We start from the raw sequence: 16,130 nt of genomic DNA on the forward strand, positions 1-16,130 counted from the left end.
AAGGTGGCGGCGGCGGCGGTGGTTCGTCTGGCGGCGTGGCGAGGGGGCGCGATAGTGCCCCGGGCCGAGCAGGGTGGGACAGCCAGTGGGCGGCGACCGGCGGCGGCAATAGGCCCGGCGGCAGTGAGGGTGGGTAGCTATGCCATAGGCTAGCAAATCCTCATTGCCTTCCAACTTTGATTCCGCCCACCATTTGTGAGTCTCACTGTGGGTAAGCACCAAAACGGATTCCCCTCGACCTCTCTTTCATTTCCCCCACTTTCCCCCCACTCCCATGGTCTAAATCGCTGCAATTTTGGCTAGAATCAAGCTTCTATACGGCAGCCATGGAGAAGATGAAGTTCTTGCGTTCTAGCCCCTGTAGAACAATGTAATTTCTACTGTTTTCTTTGTGCCTTGTGATATATGTAGAATACCCCCTAGATCTATTAGGTCTTTTCAGTCCAGCTCTAGCCCCAACCTTTTTCAAATCTATCCCTAATCTTTGCTGAATTCACAAGCATAATTTTCTGTGTGTTTCAAAAATCAGCAGCTAGCCCTTCACGTCTATAATTAATCGCGACTAGGTCCCTGGATCACCGTTTTACCCTTTAGATCTGTTTCAGTTCGTTCTTGTTGCCTTAGTTTTGTTTTAGTGTAAGCTTCGATTTAGTAGTGTTAGTGTCGTTGTGCCATAGTTCATGTTTTAAAATTAAATATAAATTTAATTTGATTAATATCCTTTCATCTAGCTTTTCTAATTAAAAGATAGTTAAGTCTTTACTCTGATTTTTATAATTAATGATAATTTGATTAATAACAACTTAAATATGTTACAATTTGCTTAGTTCAACCAACCTAAAGTTAAATGTTTAGATGCTCTCACATATCTGTTCTCTAATTAATTGTTTAATTAGTGCAATTTCTACGTAGACAATTATGAATAAAATTTGACTAAGTTTTACTTCAATTTTATAAATGAAAATATAATGTGATTTAGTTATAATCAAGGGTATTTCTTTTAAATGTCTTTCACAAGTGGTTTCTAATTAAAATAAATAAAGTTTATAGTTCTTTTGTTTCTTTGTTAGCCGTTTCTTTTCAACCCTAGCTCTGTTTTCCGCATTTCTTGCGCTCTCGTGATCGTAGCAGCGAGCTTTATCTTTTAGTGCGCTCTTTCAAAGCCTTTCTTTTGTTTTGGTGTACTGTTCTTAGCTATACTTAATATTTGCTTTGTATGTTTGCTCGGTGATTGCTTCGAGTAGAAGGATCGATGTTCCAAGCTTGAAGAATCAAGGATTCCAAGTGAGCAAGAACTGAAGGACAGTAAGAGTAGCTTTTTGTTGTAGAAAGGCAAGTGACCCTAACCATACTTCTGTCTATGTTTATTTACAATTTGGTGCAACATCGATGAGTATAGGCAATCATGGGCTGCAACAATTCTATTATGGCCAACACAAAGTTTGAACTTAAGTTGCAGTGAAATGTCACGTAGACCTTGAGAGATTGGCCAACATTGATTTCGTTCAAAGTGTTATATCATGAAAGGAACTGAAAGTCAGTATGAAGATACTAAAATTCTTAAATGATCCTAACTGCTAGATGCGGATACTAAAAGTTCCACTAATGATTATCGCAGCATATCTCGTGTTACTTGTCTAGAATAAGGAAATGATCGATGTTATTTTTGATATGCCACTTCAAAAATAATGCTTGAAACATACTCGAGTAAGAATTTTCATGAGTTCCCTTAAAATTGGGGATTTGCCTTAGAATTTTGACTACATTCTTTGTTCTTTAACTATACGCTTAGGACCGTACCTTTCCGTTCCATTCCTCATGATGAACACAAAGTACAACAAACCTATTCACAGAAGATCATATATAAGATATACATATATATAGAGCTCTTTTCTTTATTCAATAGATTTAACACAGCGCATGTAACATTTTGAGACACCTCCAGTATACTCCATGGGTCCTAGAAAGACTGTTCCTTTAGTTTTCAAATTTTATCCCACAAAGACTGCTCGTTTCGATTGTAGTAAAGTTCATCTAATTAAAATAATATCAAATACTAATTAAGAAAGAATTGTATTGAGAAGGGCATAGAGCCAATTAAATATTTAAGTAGATGTTACTTTTTTGGTTCCAAAGCATTTGTAACTATTGAGCATCTAGGGAACCAAATAAATAGCACGGTCTTCAATCACAACTGCTATAGTTCATCCAGGGTAACATGATAATTTTCTACTAGTAGTAGTATGTCTAAAGTATGATAAATGAACAGTCTTTACAGGACAGACTAGTATATAAGATCTAACTTCCTTAGTCCGTCGCGTAACCCCTTGGGTCTATGCCTCACCGTCGATATGCACGTCACTTACAATTTAATAAATAACTGCAATGGTGTCTTTATGTTTAGTTTCCCCAAAAATTCCGTTGGAATAGCCCATTCCATTTGATTTTTTCAAACAATGAGAGCTTTATTCTTATGTTGGCATACACTTTGCATTGATGACTTCATGTTTAGTTTCCTCCAATTTTTTTCACATAGCTCATTCCATTGGATTTTTTTAAACAAAGAGAAGTTTATTATTGATTACTGAAAGCTTTTACATCTTCAGCAACTATGTGCTCGACACATGCAGATAGTGATCAAGCCATACTGCACTATGATAAAAGCGGTTTCTCAAGATCCACTATGATACACCACTTCATAATAACTGTTCCAAAGAAAATATATTTATTGCAAAAGTTGCGCGGCCAATGGAAAGAATAAAATTTGATAGTTCTCATAATGACATTATATCAGAAATTATCTTATTCCTAAAGAATTTCAGGTCCTCTTTTAATAATCGAACATGTTTTATCCATCTTGCATACTGATCTGCAATCCTCATGAGACCAAATTGTTGGAAACTTGTTGGGATTGAGAAACCTGAAATTTTCATAGGGTATGTTAGTACGGGCAGAAACGAAGAACCGAAGGGAAAAATAGTACTTACTGATACAAATATCTTAAATGTAATTTTTTTTTGCTACACATGAGAGGAAAGCTCCAATCCTTTGTAAACATACGAAACTTAGATTACTGAAACAATTGATAATGCCAATGATGTGTTCCTCTGTTTTTTTTTATATCTAATTGGACCCAAAAGTTAGAAGGTCATCAGGCCAAAGTATCCTGAAATTTCCAATTATTACAACTGAGAAAGCCGACCAGCAAGTTCTATTCAAAATACCAGGTCCCGAGAGCAACTGCAAACCATTTTGGCTTAGGTTTCCCAAAAGTCGGCTGACTTGTGTGCAAGAAACTGATCAAAAGCAAAGGGATTATCTGTTCATACCTCTCATCCACCATTTAGACTGCGTGCTTCCCATCGAGCTTGTCTACAATATCTACTATGGAGGGTCTCTTCTTGCGTTCTTTTTCCACACATTGTAACCCAATTTCAACACACATTTCAATTTGTTGAAGGCGATATGCATCGAACGATGCATACTTGGACGTTACGTGGCGATCTGTCCAGTTTTTGTGTACCTACAGAATTAGGTGTTCCTCCTGTTATATTTTCTATAAAAAATAAATCTAACCTAGTCTATTGAATAAGAATTTGAATCTTCAAAAAATATCAAGTGACATGATCTTACTCTGTCAATAAATTTCCTTCCGCACTTGTCTTCAGCATCGGGTATATTCTTTTCTCCAGTGCTGATCTGAATGATTAGTAGACCTAAACTATATATGTCTAACTGGGTAGAGATTTCACCTCTATATAAATACTCTGGGGCCATGTATCCTCTGCACGAAGTTCTTAAAATATTAGATTAACTAATAGTGAAAGTGCAATTTACAGATCAAGAAAAATTGTATTCCACAACTTATTTTCACTTACAGTGATCCCACAACATTTTGAGTGTGCATCCGGGTCTGCTCTTGACCGAATAGCCTTGCAAGTCCAAAATCCGCAATTTTGGGGGCCATGTTATCATCCAACAAAATATTTTCAGGCTTAAGATCCATATGAACAACAGGCTGATCCATTTCCTTATGTAGGAAATGTAAACCTTTGCAGATTCCTTTAACTATTTTGAACCGCGTGTCCCAGTCCATTCTATTAGGTTCAGCTGAAGAAGTAGAACAACGAATTAGTGATCTAATTACCAGAAACTAATTACTTATTGTACTAAATCATTTTGAATTTTTTCTGTTGATAACATGATCTGTAATAACTCATCTTATAGTTTTAGCTCAAAACCCAATAGAATGCAAACAATGAAGGAAATAAATAGTACCCATTGTCGTCGACTATGGCATTACGTACCAAATAGATACTTGTCAAGGCTTCCGTTGGGTAGATACTCATAGCAGAGTAGAACTTCAGTTATATCTACTATTATGTATCTTCCATTGTGCGGCACCAACTTCTTCTGTGATTCATGGCAGAAACCAACCAACTTCACTATATTTTCATGCTGGATTGCCATAAGATTTCCGACCTCATTACTAAATGTTTTCTCATGCCCCATAGGAGGATTTTCCACAAGCTTCTTGACAGCAATCACTTCCCCATCCTCCAGAATTCCCTGTGCCAAGTCTCACTTATTGTTCATATACTTATTTGCACGCTGATATATTTTAAATCAAGTTTTGAGAAGGCACGCAAATATTCAGGCATGATCATACCTTGTAGACTGTTCCAAATGCACCTTTACCAAGTTCTCGATCAGGAGAGAAATCATCTGTAATTTGCTTGAGAAAGCTTGCTGGTATATTCTTGGGCAACGTACTTAGAAGAGTGCTAGTTTCAGTGGTCATCTCTGACAATTTAGATAGTTGCGAGGTGAGCTACAACAAGTCACAACTGACGAACAGTAAAAACAACTAATTCATGGAAATATGACATAATAATACTTAAACAACTAATACAAGAAAGAATATCTGGACCATGCAATATTTAGTTGGACTGTGTAGTATTCAGTTAAAATTTGAACTAGATCCTAAGCTTTCCACTGACATACCTTCAATGATAGTGTCCTAAGTCATCAATCTATACTAGTGTTTTTCTGCCAAAAGCATCGGAAAACCAATGCCAAAATGAGTAGGCGCCGAGCAGACTGACCTGAAAGTAAGAGCTGGAGAATGCAGAGTAGCAGGAAGCAGGGCCGGTTGGGAGAGACGAACAAATCATGGGTGTATATAGCTGATGGGCTGAAGCTGAGGCTGACATGACTTCAAGTCTGTCAATGAATTCGTGGGGGGAAACGCGTCTCTTTAACGCGGCGCAGCCTGGGTCGAGGTAGGTAGGACGCGGGTCAATCTGACAAGTCAATGCGCAAACGCGTTGCCATCAGGAATTTTCTTTTCACAGCTCGAGAATTCTGTTCATTAGAATGGCTATTGAGATGAGAGAGAAATCACTCATGCCGCATTTTGCATTGTGAATTACAGGTGAAGTTTCATCGACATAGCGGACGCCTTCAGGATACGAGTATATGGCCCTCTGTTTTCCTCAAAAGCCAAGACCAAAGATATGATGAGTATCTGCCTGTCAGGTTGGAGCCCGTATGTTAGCAGCCCAGCATCGGCCCACGCTACAAGCCCAAGACCCAGATGCAACAGGAAGGCCAACCTGAAGGTTAAGGGCCCAGAATGGGTAGTATAGTCGCTAGGATATATGCGAGGAGAGTTCTGCCGGTGATGGCATGAAACATTTTGTAACAAACTCGTGACTCAGATCAAGCTGTCCTCGTCCCGAACCCCCTCTTCTCTCTCGTGTTCTGCTTCCTTGCTGCGATGTCCTTCTTCGATCTCTATCCCTAACACCGTAACCTTGCTGTATTCAGGGCGGATCCAGCGGTGGGTCTGGAGGGGCTCGAGCCCATCCTACCGCTGGAAATCCCATGAAGCCCCCCTAAGCCCCTCCTACAAATTTGTGGAAGAAGAATAATGGAAGAAGAGGTTGGAGGAGGAAGAAGATGAGGAAAGCCCCTCCTGAACTCAATGCTGCCTCCGCCACTGGCTGTATTCACTAAACTGTATCAGTTTGTGTTATCTGTTTTCCACGTAACCAAGTAGGCTAGTTCTCCCTGTCAAAAATAGAAAAAAAAATAGGCTAGTCCATCATTCTCAGACACAAGGGAATCAGTTGGCGACAGGCCATGCCCGATGTAGTGGAGGAGAGAACGGGCAGCAACATGTTAATCCGATGTCCGGGCTGCCGTGATGAACAAGATAAATAAAACCACATAAAGTTACAGATGGTTTTCGAACCCTCCAACTCTTGAGGTTTCATTTTGCTATTTTTCCATTAACAATAACATGACAAATAAGAATGTGGCTGGAAATTACATGCATCTCAACTCCGAAAACCGACTGATTACCAGTTGCCAACACATCCAGAACATGCGGATTCTCAATCCTGATAGATTAATTACAAGCAGCATTTTTAAGTAGTAAAATAATACATGACAGGAAAAGGAGGCTCATGTTTCACTAATGGGCATGGTCATATTGCGGAACGAGATCCTCTAAAGTCGGCAAAAACGACTTCCCTCTCCAGTCACGCATCTGACCCGTTGCTTTCCTATCCAACCGTCAGATGTTCCATCTCCTGTCTCACAGACGGTGCCCCATTAGGCTTGCTGGGCCGGCCCAACATCAGGGACAACGCGTACGTATATCTGCTAGTGGGGAACTGTAAGTTTCCTGGCGCGAATAATCACTGCTTTGGCGCCGGACTCACATTTTTGGCACGAGCAGCGAACGTCGTGCGGCGGCGATCGCGGATCGACAAAGGCCATGCGTCACGCTCAGGTTTCTGCTTGTGCTCTCCATCCATCTGCAAACTGGTGCCAAAATATATTTGGATTGTGCTTGAACTGCTCCCGTGTCCATCTCTTTAGCTAGTACCCTGCATACTGTGCTTGTTCTGTTCTGATTGTTTTTCGTCCTCTCTTGTTGAATTGTGCCCGAACTGATCGATTGAATAAAGACCGGTATAGAAGCTTGAAGGAAACATCAACTCGCTTGCATCAAAATTAAATCTGCATACCGAAGATGGAAGAAAATAGGTGCGTAATGTCATGGTTGTTTCTTTTTATTTATTTGCATAGGGTATAGATTTGAGTCGTTCAATTCACTGCCTAATATCATGCCATCTTTATTCTTTTTTCTTGTAGGTAAGGCTTGATTTCTAGTCTTTTACCTCAAGTTGGCATGGAGTTCAATACTATAGATGAGGCCTGGATGTTTTGGATTAGCTATGGGGGTCAAAAAGGCTTTGAGGTGAGAAAAATGTTCACAAACAAAAGAAAGTCAGATGGGAAAGTTAGGTCCTGCAGATATGTTTGTGCAAATGAGGGGCATAGAAAGAAAGATAAAAGGGATCATCTAACAAAGTGTCCAAGAGCTGAAACTAGAACTGATTGTCAGGTTCGCATGGGTCTTATAATGGACCGGGAGAAGGAAACTTGTAAAGTTGCTGATTTGATTTTGGAACACAATCACATGCTTCAGTTGCCACAAACCTCGCACTTGATGGTGTCTCAAAGAAAAATTTCAGAGTTACAAGGTTTTGAAATTGAAACAGCTGACGATGCAGGAATTGGGCCCAAAGCAGCACATGAGTTGGCGTGTGTGCAAGTTGGTGGTTCATCCAATCTCAGTTATACTCTTTGTGATCACAAGAATTATTTACGGGCCAAGCGCCAGCGAGAGATGGCATATGGTCAAGCAGGAAGCATGCTTATGTATTTTCAAGATAAAATTGCTGAGAACCCTTCATTTCAATATGCATTGCAGATGGACATAGAAGAACAAATAGCAAATATATTTTGGGTTGATGCTAAAATGCTCACTGACTATGCATATTTTGGTGATATTGTCAGTTTTGACACTACTTTTGGAACAAACAAGGAAAGTAGACCTTTTGGTGTATTTGTTGGGTTCAATCAGTTTAGAGAAACAGTGGTTTTTGGTGCCGTTCTCTTATATGATGAGACATTTGAGTCCTTCAAGTGGTTATTTGAGACTTTCCTCAAAGCACATAATGGCAAGCAACCAAAAACAATTTATACTGACCAAGATTTTGCAATGGGAAAAGCAGTTAAGGAAGTGTTTTTAGAAGCATGACATGGCTTGTGTACTTTTCACATTATGCAAAATGCTGTCAAACATCTAGCTGAACCCGAAGATGAAGATGAAGGCAGCAAGAAAAAATGCAGCAAGAAAAAAGGCATCAAGAAAGACCCCAAACATGTAGATGACGAAGGCAGTGAGGAAGAACCAAGTATTCTCTCCGACTTTAGTGCATGTATGTATGAGTATGAGGATGAGGCTACATTTGAACATGCATTTCAGCTCATGAGGACAAAGGCGAGCAAGCAAACTTGGTTGGATAGTATATACAAGGTGAGAGAGAAATGGGCTGAATGCTATATGTAGGATGTTTTCACATTGGGGATGAGAAGTACGCAATTGAGTGAGAGTCTGAATAGTGAGCTGAAGAGACATTTCAAATCTGACTTCGATACCATTAGATTTCTTAAGCATTTCGAAAGGGTGGTGGCCGATAAAAGAAAAAAAGAGTTGGATGCTGAATTTGAATCAAGGAGAAAACAGCCTAGAATAAAAATAAAGACACCTATGCTACTCCAAGCAAGCAAGCTTTACACACCAATTATATTTGAAGCTTTTCAAGGTGAATATGAAAGGTCACTGGTAGCATGCACCACAACATTGGAGGCAATAATGAATACCTTGTAGCAATTGGGAGCCTTGATGAAAATTTTACTTGCTTTGAGAAGGAGTACAAAGTTACCGGTGATCCTTTAAAGCAAACCGGTACATGCAGTTGTGGGCAGTTCAATAGATTTGGAATATTGTGTGGCCATGCTCTAAAAGTCCTTGATTTGATGAATATCAAATCACTCCCTGCACAATATGTATTGAAGCGATGGACACGGGAGGCACGTTGTGGAATCGTACAAGACAATGAAGGTCGAAACATAATAGAGAATACAAAATTAGATGATATGCTTCGTTACAAAGATATGACTCGCAGATTTCTCAATTTAGCACTCCGAGCAGCCAGCAATCCAGGTTGCACTTTGTTAGTAAACAACACCCTTGGTGTGCTTAGCAAGCAAGTTGAAGAAGAAATCAATGGCTGCACTGATAATGTGGAACCTGTCACTGTTCCAATAAATGTTGCTCCCCCAAGTGATTTGGTGAGCACTGCACGTCTAAAGAAAAAAGAGGTGCAAACAAAAACCTCGAAGCGCCAAAAAACATGGCTTGATAAGAAACGCAAATTTACAAAGAAGGGAAGTAAGAAAAAGGGACAAGGCTCAATGGTTTGTAGCAGCAGAAAAATATATCTCATTCTCTTTAATTGTATTTAGTGGAAAAAGGCTTAGTTGTATCTAATTTTTGTTCTCTTTTATTAGCAGGAACAAGAAAATATAAAAGTGCCATCTGTTGATGGTGTACCAGTACAAAATATTTCCACTAGTACATCTCTACCCAAGGAAGGGATGTGTGAAGCATACATGACCATCAATACATTCTCTCAACTATTGACAGTATCTGCACAGAGTTCACTTTGATTTCTTTTATTTTCCAGTGATCAATCTACTGATGACACACAGAGTTCACTTTTCTTTTGTTTTCTTTTCCAGGGACCATTCACCAATGATCTTGATGCTGAATTTGAGAGCTTCAGAGAATAGATGCTGAATTCTAGTAATATTTCGAAGTAATACACTTTTTCTCTCAATCATAGATGGCCCATTATGTTGAATTATTGTTTTTCTAATTCTCAGGGAGCAATCACAGATGCTGTTTTGGATGAATTCTAGTATTATAGATTATATCCCATATGCACTCAAGAGAATGGCTCGACAGCCTCCTTGGCCATCATGTTCTGGTAGTTTTGGTTTTCTAGTTCTGTGTAATCAGCCATATGAAAATTGCAGACTTGCAGTAATATGCATTCTTTTGTGCAGCCATATGAGTTTGCAGTGATCAGCATCATCTTTTGTGGATTTCATTCAATATATCATTCCAGATCAATTTACAAAATAATATATCTTTACACTGTTTTATAGCACTTGAATCAATTTTGAGAATTCATAGCAGTATACAAGCACATTGCAGTCTCCCCCTCCGAGTCTTTCAGTCCACCGACGACCTCCCTTCCATGGGGCGACAGCGGCTGCGGCCACGAAGCCAGATGTGATGATGCTCGTGATGGAGGCGGAGCTGGAGAAATGTGCTGCCATATCGGCGAGCTGGAGGAGGAGCGGCGCGTCATGGCCAGGAGGCTGCAGCACCTCCTGCGGAGGATGGCCGACGATAGGCGCCGGACGCTGTAGGCCGCTGCCACCCTCAGGGAGGAGCACCGGCACCGCCTCCTGCCGGAGCCCGCCGACGCCAAGCTGGAGCTCGAGCTCGGCAACACCCGCCAGTCTTCGCCGAGGTGGAGCTGCTGCGCCGCTGCGGTAGGAGATGGAGGAGGAGCGCCAGATGCTGCAGATGGCCGAGGTCTCCGACGCTGAGATGAGGAACGCCGCCGGATCAGGGAGGCGAGGGTAGCTCCGGCGAGGAACTCCGAGCGTCGCGGCGGCGGCCGGTTGCGAAGGGGAACGGCGACGCGAGGAGCCACGGAAAGGAGTCGCTGGCTTGGCTGATATGGGCCGAGAACAGGCCTGTGAGATTGGAGTTGGCTGGACTGATGGTTGGATAGGAATCGAACAGCTCAGGTGCGCGACTGGAGAGGGAAGTCGTTTTTGCCGACTTTAGAGGATCTCGTTCCCATATTGCTGGACTGGATGATGATGTAGGGATAAAGGGGAATGAACATCGCTCGTAGTTTCCTGCAGTTGAAGCCTGCGACGATGGGTTGACTTCCCTTAATGTCAAAGCAGGTTTGCTTGGATGGTCCGCAAATTGGTTCTCCAAATTTCTCTTCTGTTCTTCATCATGGTAGCCAATAACCTGGATTTCCTTCAGTTACTTGAGATGCTTTAGCGCACCAAACTTTGGCAGCGGTCCAGTATTACAACAGCCAACCTTGAGCAGCTCGAGATTTTCCATTGCTTCTGCTCCAATAGTTAAGTTTAACATGGATCTGCTAGCAATCTCGAGGACTTTAATCTTCCTATAACAGCGCTCCTCTACCCCAGCCTTCATGACACAGAATTTGACCTCACCATCATGAACTGGGTTCAAAAGAAGCCGTAGAATACATAGTTCTTGTAGAACCCCAAGGACTCCAATGTCATCTTCTGATAATACATCCATCTCCAGATTTAGCTTTCTCAGATTAGAAAGCTGCTTGATCCAAATAGGCAATTGTTTTACAGGCCCATATAGCTTAAGGCTCTGAAGTTTCTTTGGAGGCCTAAAAGTTTCATTGGTGGTCCCAACGGACATGCCATCCAAACAATCTTGGTTATCCTTGTGAAGGGACACTGACAAGGATTCTAGATGGGAGTGACCTGTGATGGCAGAACAGAACTCCTTGCTGTTTTTCTTGCTGACCCCGGACACACCAAGCTTGCGCAATTGAGTGAGATTCCTGAGTTCTTTTAGGATGGCTTTCCCCCTAGCAGCACCGACATTTACAATTCCAAGTGTATGCAATAGAGTCAGTTTTTTAACACCTGATCCCACCTTGACGCCAACTAGCTGAAGACCTTTGCGATCCACAGGTGTAGTGATAGTGCCTGCACGGATGTACTGTAGCTTCTCTAACTTGGTAATGGATGCTGGCATGGTGACTATGGAGGTGTATCTGACATCAAGAATTTGGAGCTGCCTTAGGTTATCCACTGAACTCGGCAAATTGCTGATCTTACTGCATCCTCTGAGTGAAAGGAACTTGAGGCGTGGCAGCACCTTGAGCATCTCTCGGAGGTCTTTATCTGTAACGCCTGTTGTATTCTCTAGATCAAGCACCCGAAGCACTTTCATACTTTCAGAAATGAAGAACGATTTCCAGTCACCAAACACAGTGAGGGAACGTAGCCGAGACAAGTCGATGCTCTCGAACACAATCCTATCTCGCTCCCAGCTTTTCTCTATGATAAGGTGTCGTCCTGTGCGCCCGGAGGTTTGGCGGCAACATCCATTCAGTGCAAAGACCTCCAGCGCAAATGTAACGTTCTCTTCTTTTGGTCTTGAGATGATATACTCGTGGAAAAAAGCACTGACTTGGCACCAAACCATTCTCCTGTTTGTGCTCAATGTCCGTTCTGGTGGCTGGATCATGCTCAGCTCCACGATCTTCGCGAAGAGTTCCTCTGCATTCTCCTCCGCGCTATCACTCTCCTGAAACTTAGAGTAACCCTCTGCAACCCACCTCATCACCAACCGCCGGCGCCGAATGATCTCGGACTTAGGGAAAATAGATAGGTAAAAAATGCAAGGCTTCAGGAAATCTGGGCAAGAACGAAAGTAGGAATGTGTCCAACCAAACAGATCTTGTAAACGAGCAAAATCTTGCCTAGTCTCCATGGTAGTTATAAATTGATCATTCAAGAGATTGGCCCTTTATACCCAGTTGAACATGTGGGCTAAATAGTCAGCTATAGCAACAATTACTTTTGGAAGCCCACCACTCTTTGAAATAAGTTGTTGGAGCACCGAGTCCTTTTCAATATCCCCTGCATGCAAATATTGACTCCCTTCGATCTATGAATAAAAAATAGCAATAATGTTAGTTTCAGTTGTTATTTCAAGTTGAGAAATAAAAAGTGTTTAACATAAAAGGGGGCATGCTCTACAATTCAGCATAATATTGGGCAATAATTGAAATTAGCTAGCAAGGCATTACTTGTAATAGTGATGATTGGGACAAAATTGTCGTTTCTTTAGCTCGTGTAGGCTACATAAAGCAACAAGGAGAAAGTTTGTATGCTCGATGTTGTGCAAACTCCACAGTTTTTGAGGAAGTTACCACCTATCCCTATATATATTGTTTCATTGGAATTTACATACCATTTTAATTGACGAATACATTAATCAAATCATTTGTCAAAGTGCCAAAATGATGATACATCAATTTTCTAAAACCTTTCTTAAGGCAATAATGCGCAGCTCTCCTACATATTCAAGACAAAATTAAAATGCCTATGTTAAACATGACACCCTGAGTGGTCATATGCAGGTACTTGCGTTCACAAGGTCATTAACAGTAACTTTATCCTTCTCAGTGAACAGAAGCCTAAACTAAAAGCCAGTTCGTCGGATCAATATAGCCATTGCTGAGAACTCGATTGACACGCAGGACTACAGCAGGGTGCTATATATGGTGTCAAATTGCTGAAATCTAAAACTTATAATATGTTTAGCTGAACTCTCTTCAAGACTCCAACCACTCCACAAAGAAGAGTGTCCCAGTGCTGAAAGCTCGCACAAAAGGTGCGGTGGGGAAGGGAATTTCTAGACAGCCTTACCCTGGCAAAATTCTCATAAAATTCTGCAAGGAGGCTGGTTTGAACCTTGAACCCAGGACCTCCAGACGTTGCCAGGGAAGCAGCGTTTCGGTCGCTTCACGCTTCTCACATCTGGACGTTGAAAAACCACATCCCAACTGAAGCGCATCAGCGAGTAGCACGGCGCAGTGCACCATTCAGCGGTATATTTCTGTGTCTCGCTTAAACGCGTTGCAGCCACCGGACCAAACATGGCCTAGGATGGGTAGCTACCACCATCCTTCACTGTGATATAGTGCCTAGTGCTGTTTAAAATGATGTTTATTTGTAACCTCAAATTGGCTCTAAAATGATTGAAATGCCATAGGATCTGATGCAACAAGTTGTGAAACTTAACTGTGACTACCTGACTAAAGTTACTCTCTTGCTTCATCGTCATAAAAGAAAACCATATTTTCATCACCTTTTTATATAAATTGAAATAAGTAGTGTACAGATTTGTTGCATGCCTATTATGTTCAGAATGGATGCTTGTTAGTAGTTGACGCGTGCAGTCGAAAAGAAAATCACAATTTACTGACAATTATTAATGTGTGATGTCAAATTCTTGTGCTACCTTATTTAAACAAAGGTACATAGGCTAGCTTATGCTCTGCAACTAAGGTCCAACTGTGTATTCTCTATTAGAATTGCTATAACCTTATCATGCGACTAACAGGGCAGATTAATGTTAATACAAACCTTGCCTAACAAATATACAACGTAGCAGCAGAAGGATCTGACTAAAAGATGGATATCAATGTCAATATTGTCATTTTATCCACATACCAAAACCATGACTTAGGCAAGTTATTAGAAATGTACTCCCTCTGTCCCAAAATAAGTGTAGTTTTATCTACACTATCTCCCCAGCTACCACCACCACCACCGCCCACGCCAACCTCACCACCTCCTCCACATATTGCATCACCGTCTCGGTCATCCCTGGAACTCTACCATCAACGCTTTTAGAATAATTCTTCTATTATAGTAATAAGATAACCATAAACTCTGTCATTCATGTCAGTTAGGGAAACATGTGCGGTTACCTTTTTCAAGTTCTACTTCTCGCAGTATAACTCCTTTTGAGTTTGTTCACTGCGATGTCTGGACATCTCCTATTACTAGTATCTCGGATTATCGGTATTATCTAGTTATGCTAGATGACTTCACACACCTCTGTTGGACATTTCCTCTAGTTCATAAGTCCGAGGTCCATACCCACATCACCCACTTTTGTAACTTCGTCCAAACCCAATTTGGCCTTACGTTAGGAACATTGAGGCAGATAATGGCACTGAGTTCGATAACTAACCCCTCACTACCCTCTTATCCTCACGTGGCATTCACCTACGCCTCTCATGTCCCTACACCTCGCCCAGAAAGGCCGAACGTGTCCTTCGCACTTTGAACTATATATGCCACTCTTCTTATTCACGCACACATGCCAGCCTCCTACTAGGCCGAAGCTCTCGCTACTGCTACGTATCTTCTTAATAGGTGACCCTGTTCTGCTATTCATAATAACGTTCCTTGTATCCTCCTCCATCACATGCTCCCGATTACACCCATCTTCGTGTCTTCAATTGCCTGGGCAACCCAAACTTAACTGCCACGACCCTGCACAAGCTTGCCCTGTGGTCCACAGCTTGCATTTTTCTCGATTACCCTTCCTCACATAAAGGGTATCGATGCCTCGAGCTCTCCACTCATCGCATCATCATTTCTGGTCACGTTGTATTCGACGAGTCTTGTTTTCCTTTCGGCTCTATTAGAGATATGTATAGCTGACTTGTCTTGTACTCTAAGTCTGATTTGTCTTGTACTCTAAGTCTACTTGACTCTTACTTGTACATCAAGCCGTCTCGGCTATATATATGAAAGGTCACCCCCCCCCCACAATGGGTGTGTGGTGTTTCCCCTTCTCGCTATCTCTCTACATGGTACCAAGAGTCCCGGTCCTAATTCCCTGGCTCCCAACCCCTCCTCTGCCCTAATTCCCGTGCGCCGCCACCCGGCCCGCACGGCCACCACCCCACCCGGCCGCGCCGCCTCCCTGGCTGCGCCGCCCCAGGTGCCGCCTCCCTGGCCGCGCCGCCCTAGGTCGCGCCGCTCCCTGGCCGCGCTGCCCCTACGCCGCGCCGCTTCCCTAGCCGCGCCGCCCCTAGCGCCGATCAATCTGATCCGGCGCCATGTCGACGGATTCGTCCACCTAGTCGGCGTCCAGCCCTAGCTCCGGCATTGGCACGACGCCCGGCTCCTCCGACTCCGTCCTCCCGGTCTTCATCAATCCGTACACCTCCGCCAACGTCAAGACCCACGTCCCCATCGAGCTCGACCTCCGGCTGCCAAACTACAACAAGTGGAACGCCTTCTTCACCGCCATGTGCGGCAAGTTCGGCCTTCTAGGACACATCGACGGCACCATCATGTCCCGTCCGACTGATCCCACCTGGAATCAGCCGGACGCTTGTGTGCGCAGTTGGATGTACGGCTCCGTCTCCGATGGGGTTCTTGACCTCGCCATGGCGCCAGATCAGACCGCCCGTGCTCTCTACACGGCCATCCGTGATCTGTTCCAGGCGAACCAGGAGCCGCGCGCCGTCATCCTGAACCAGGAGTTCGCCTCCTTGTCTCAGGGCGACCTTCCCATTGAGGCTTACGCCTCG

At 42.7% G+C, this 16,130-nt stretch overlaps 3 protein-coding genes across 4 annotated transcripts; 1 reads left to right on the forward strand and 2 right to left on the reverse strand.

Annotated features, from left to right (window-relative positions):
* Window positions 1-2,634: 2,634 nt before the first annotated feature.
* Window positions 2,635-5,259, reverse strand: LOC120644058 (cysteine-rich receptor-like protein kinase 26). Of its 2 annotated transcripts, XR_005663358.1 has the most exons (8): window positions 5,106-5,259; window positions 4,670-4,803; window positions 4,308-4,569; window positions 3,879-4,110; window positions 3,634-3,784; window positions 3,330-3,523; window positions 2,876-2,920; window positions 2,675-2,761 (listed from the first exon to the last, which is right to left on the reverse strand). XR_005663358.1 is itself a non-coding variant. In XM_039920613.1 (7 exons), the coding sequence occupies exons 2-6, from the start codon at window positions 4,799-4,801 to the stop codon at window positions 3,344-3,346; spliced, it is 957 nt and encodes a 318-aa protein (XP_039776547.1). In that variant the 5' UTR covers window positions 4,802-4,803; window positions 5,106-5,259; the 3' UTR covers window positions 2,635-2,920; window positions 3,330-3,343. The 2 variants fall into 2 exon arrangements, 1 of the variants encoding a protein (XP_039776547.1); XM_039920613.1 differs by having other exon boundaries at window positions 2,635-2,920.
* Window positions 5,260-6,244: 985 nt separating this feature from the next.
* Window positions 6,245-14,336, reverse strand: LOC120644057 (disease resistance protein PIK6-NP-like). The gene is made up of 2 exons (XM_039920612.1): window positions 10,808-14,336; window positions 6,245-6,500 (listed from the first exon to the last, which is right to left on the reverse strand). The coding sequence occupies exon 1, from the start codon at window positions 12,500-12,502 to the stop codon at window positions 10,997-10,999; it is 1,506 nt and encodes a 501-aa protein (XP_039776546.1). The 5' UTR covers window positions 12,503-14,336; the 3' UTR covers window positions 6,245-6,500; window positions 10,808-10,996.
* Window positions 7,424-8,116, forward strand: LOC120645505 (protein FAR1-RELATED SEQUENCE 5-like). The gene has a single exon (XM_039922286.1). It carries the CDS (start codon window positions 7,424-7,426, stop codon window positions 8,114-8,116), a length of 693 nt encoding a protein of 230 aa, XP_039778220.1.
* Window positions 14,337-16,130: the final 1,794 nt, after the last annotated feature.

This window comes from Panicum virgatum, chromosome 8K (assembly GCF_016808335.1).
Source record: "Panicum virgatum strain AP13 chromosome 8K, P.virgatum_v5, whole genome shotgun sequence".
Classification (NCBI taxonomy): Eukaryota; Viridiplantae; Streptophyta; class Magnoliopsida; order Poales; family Poaceae; genus Panicum; species Panicum virgatum.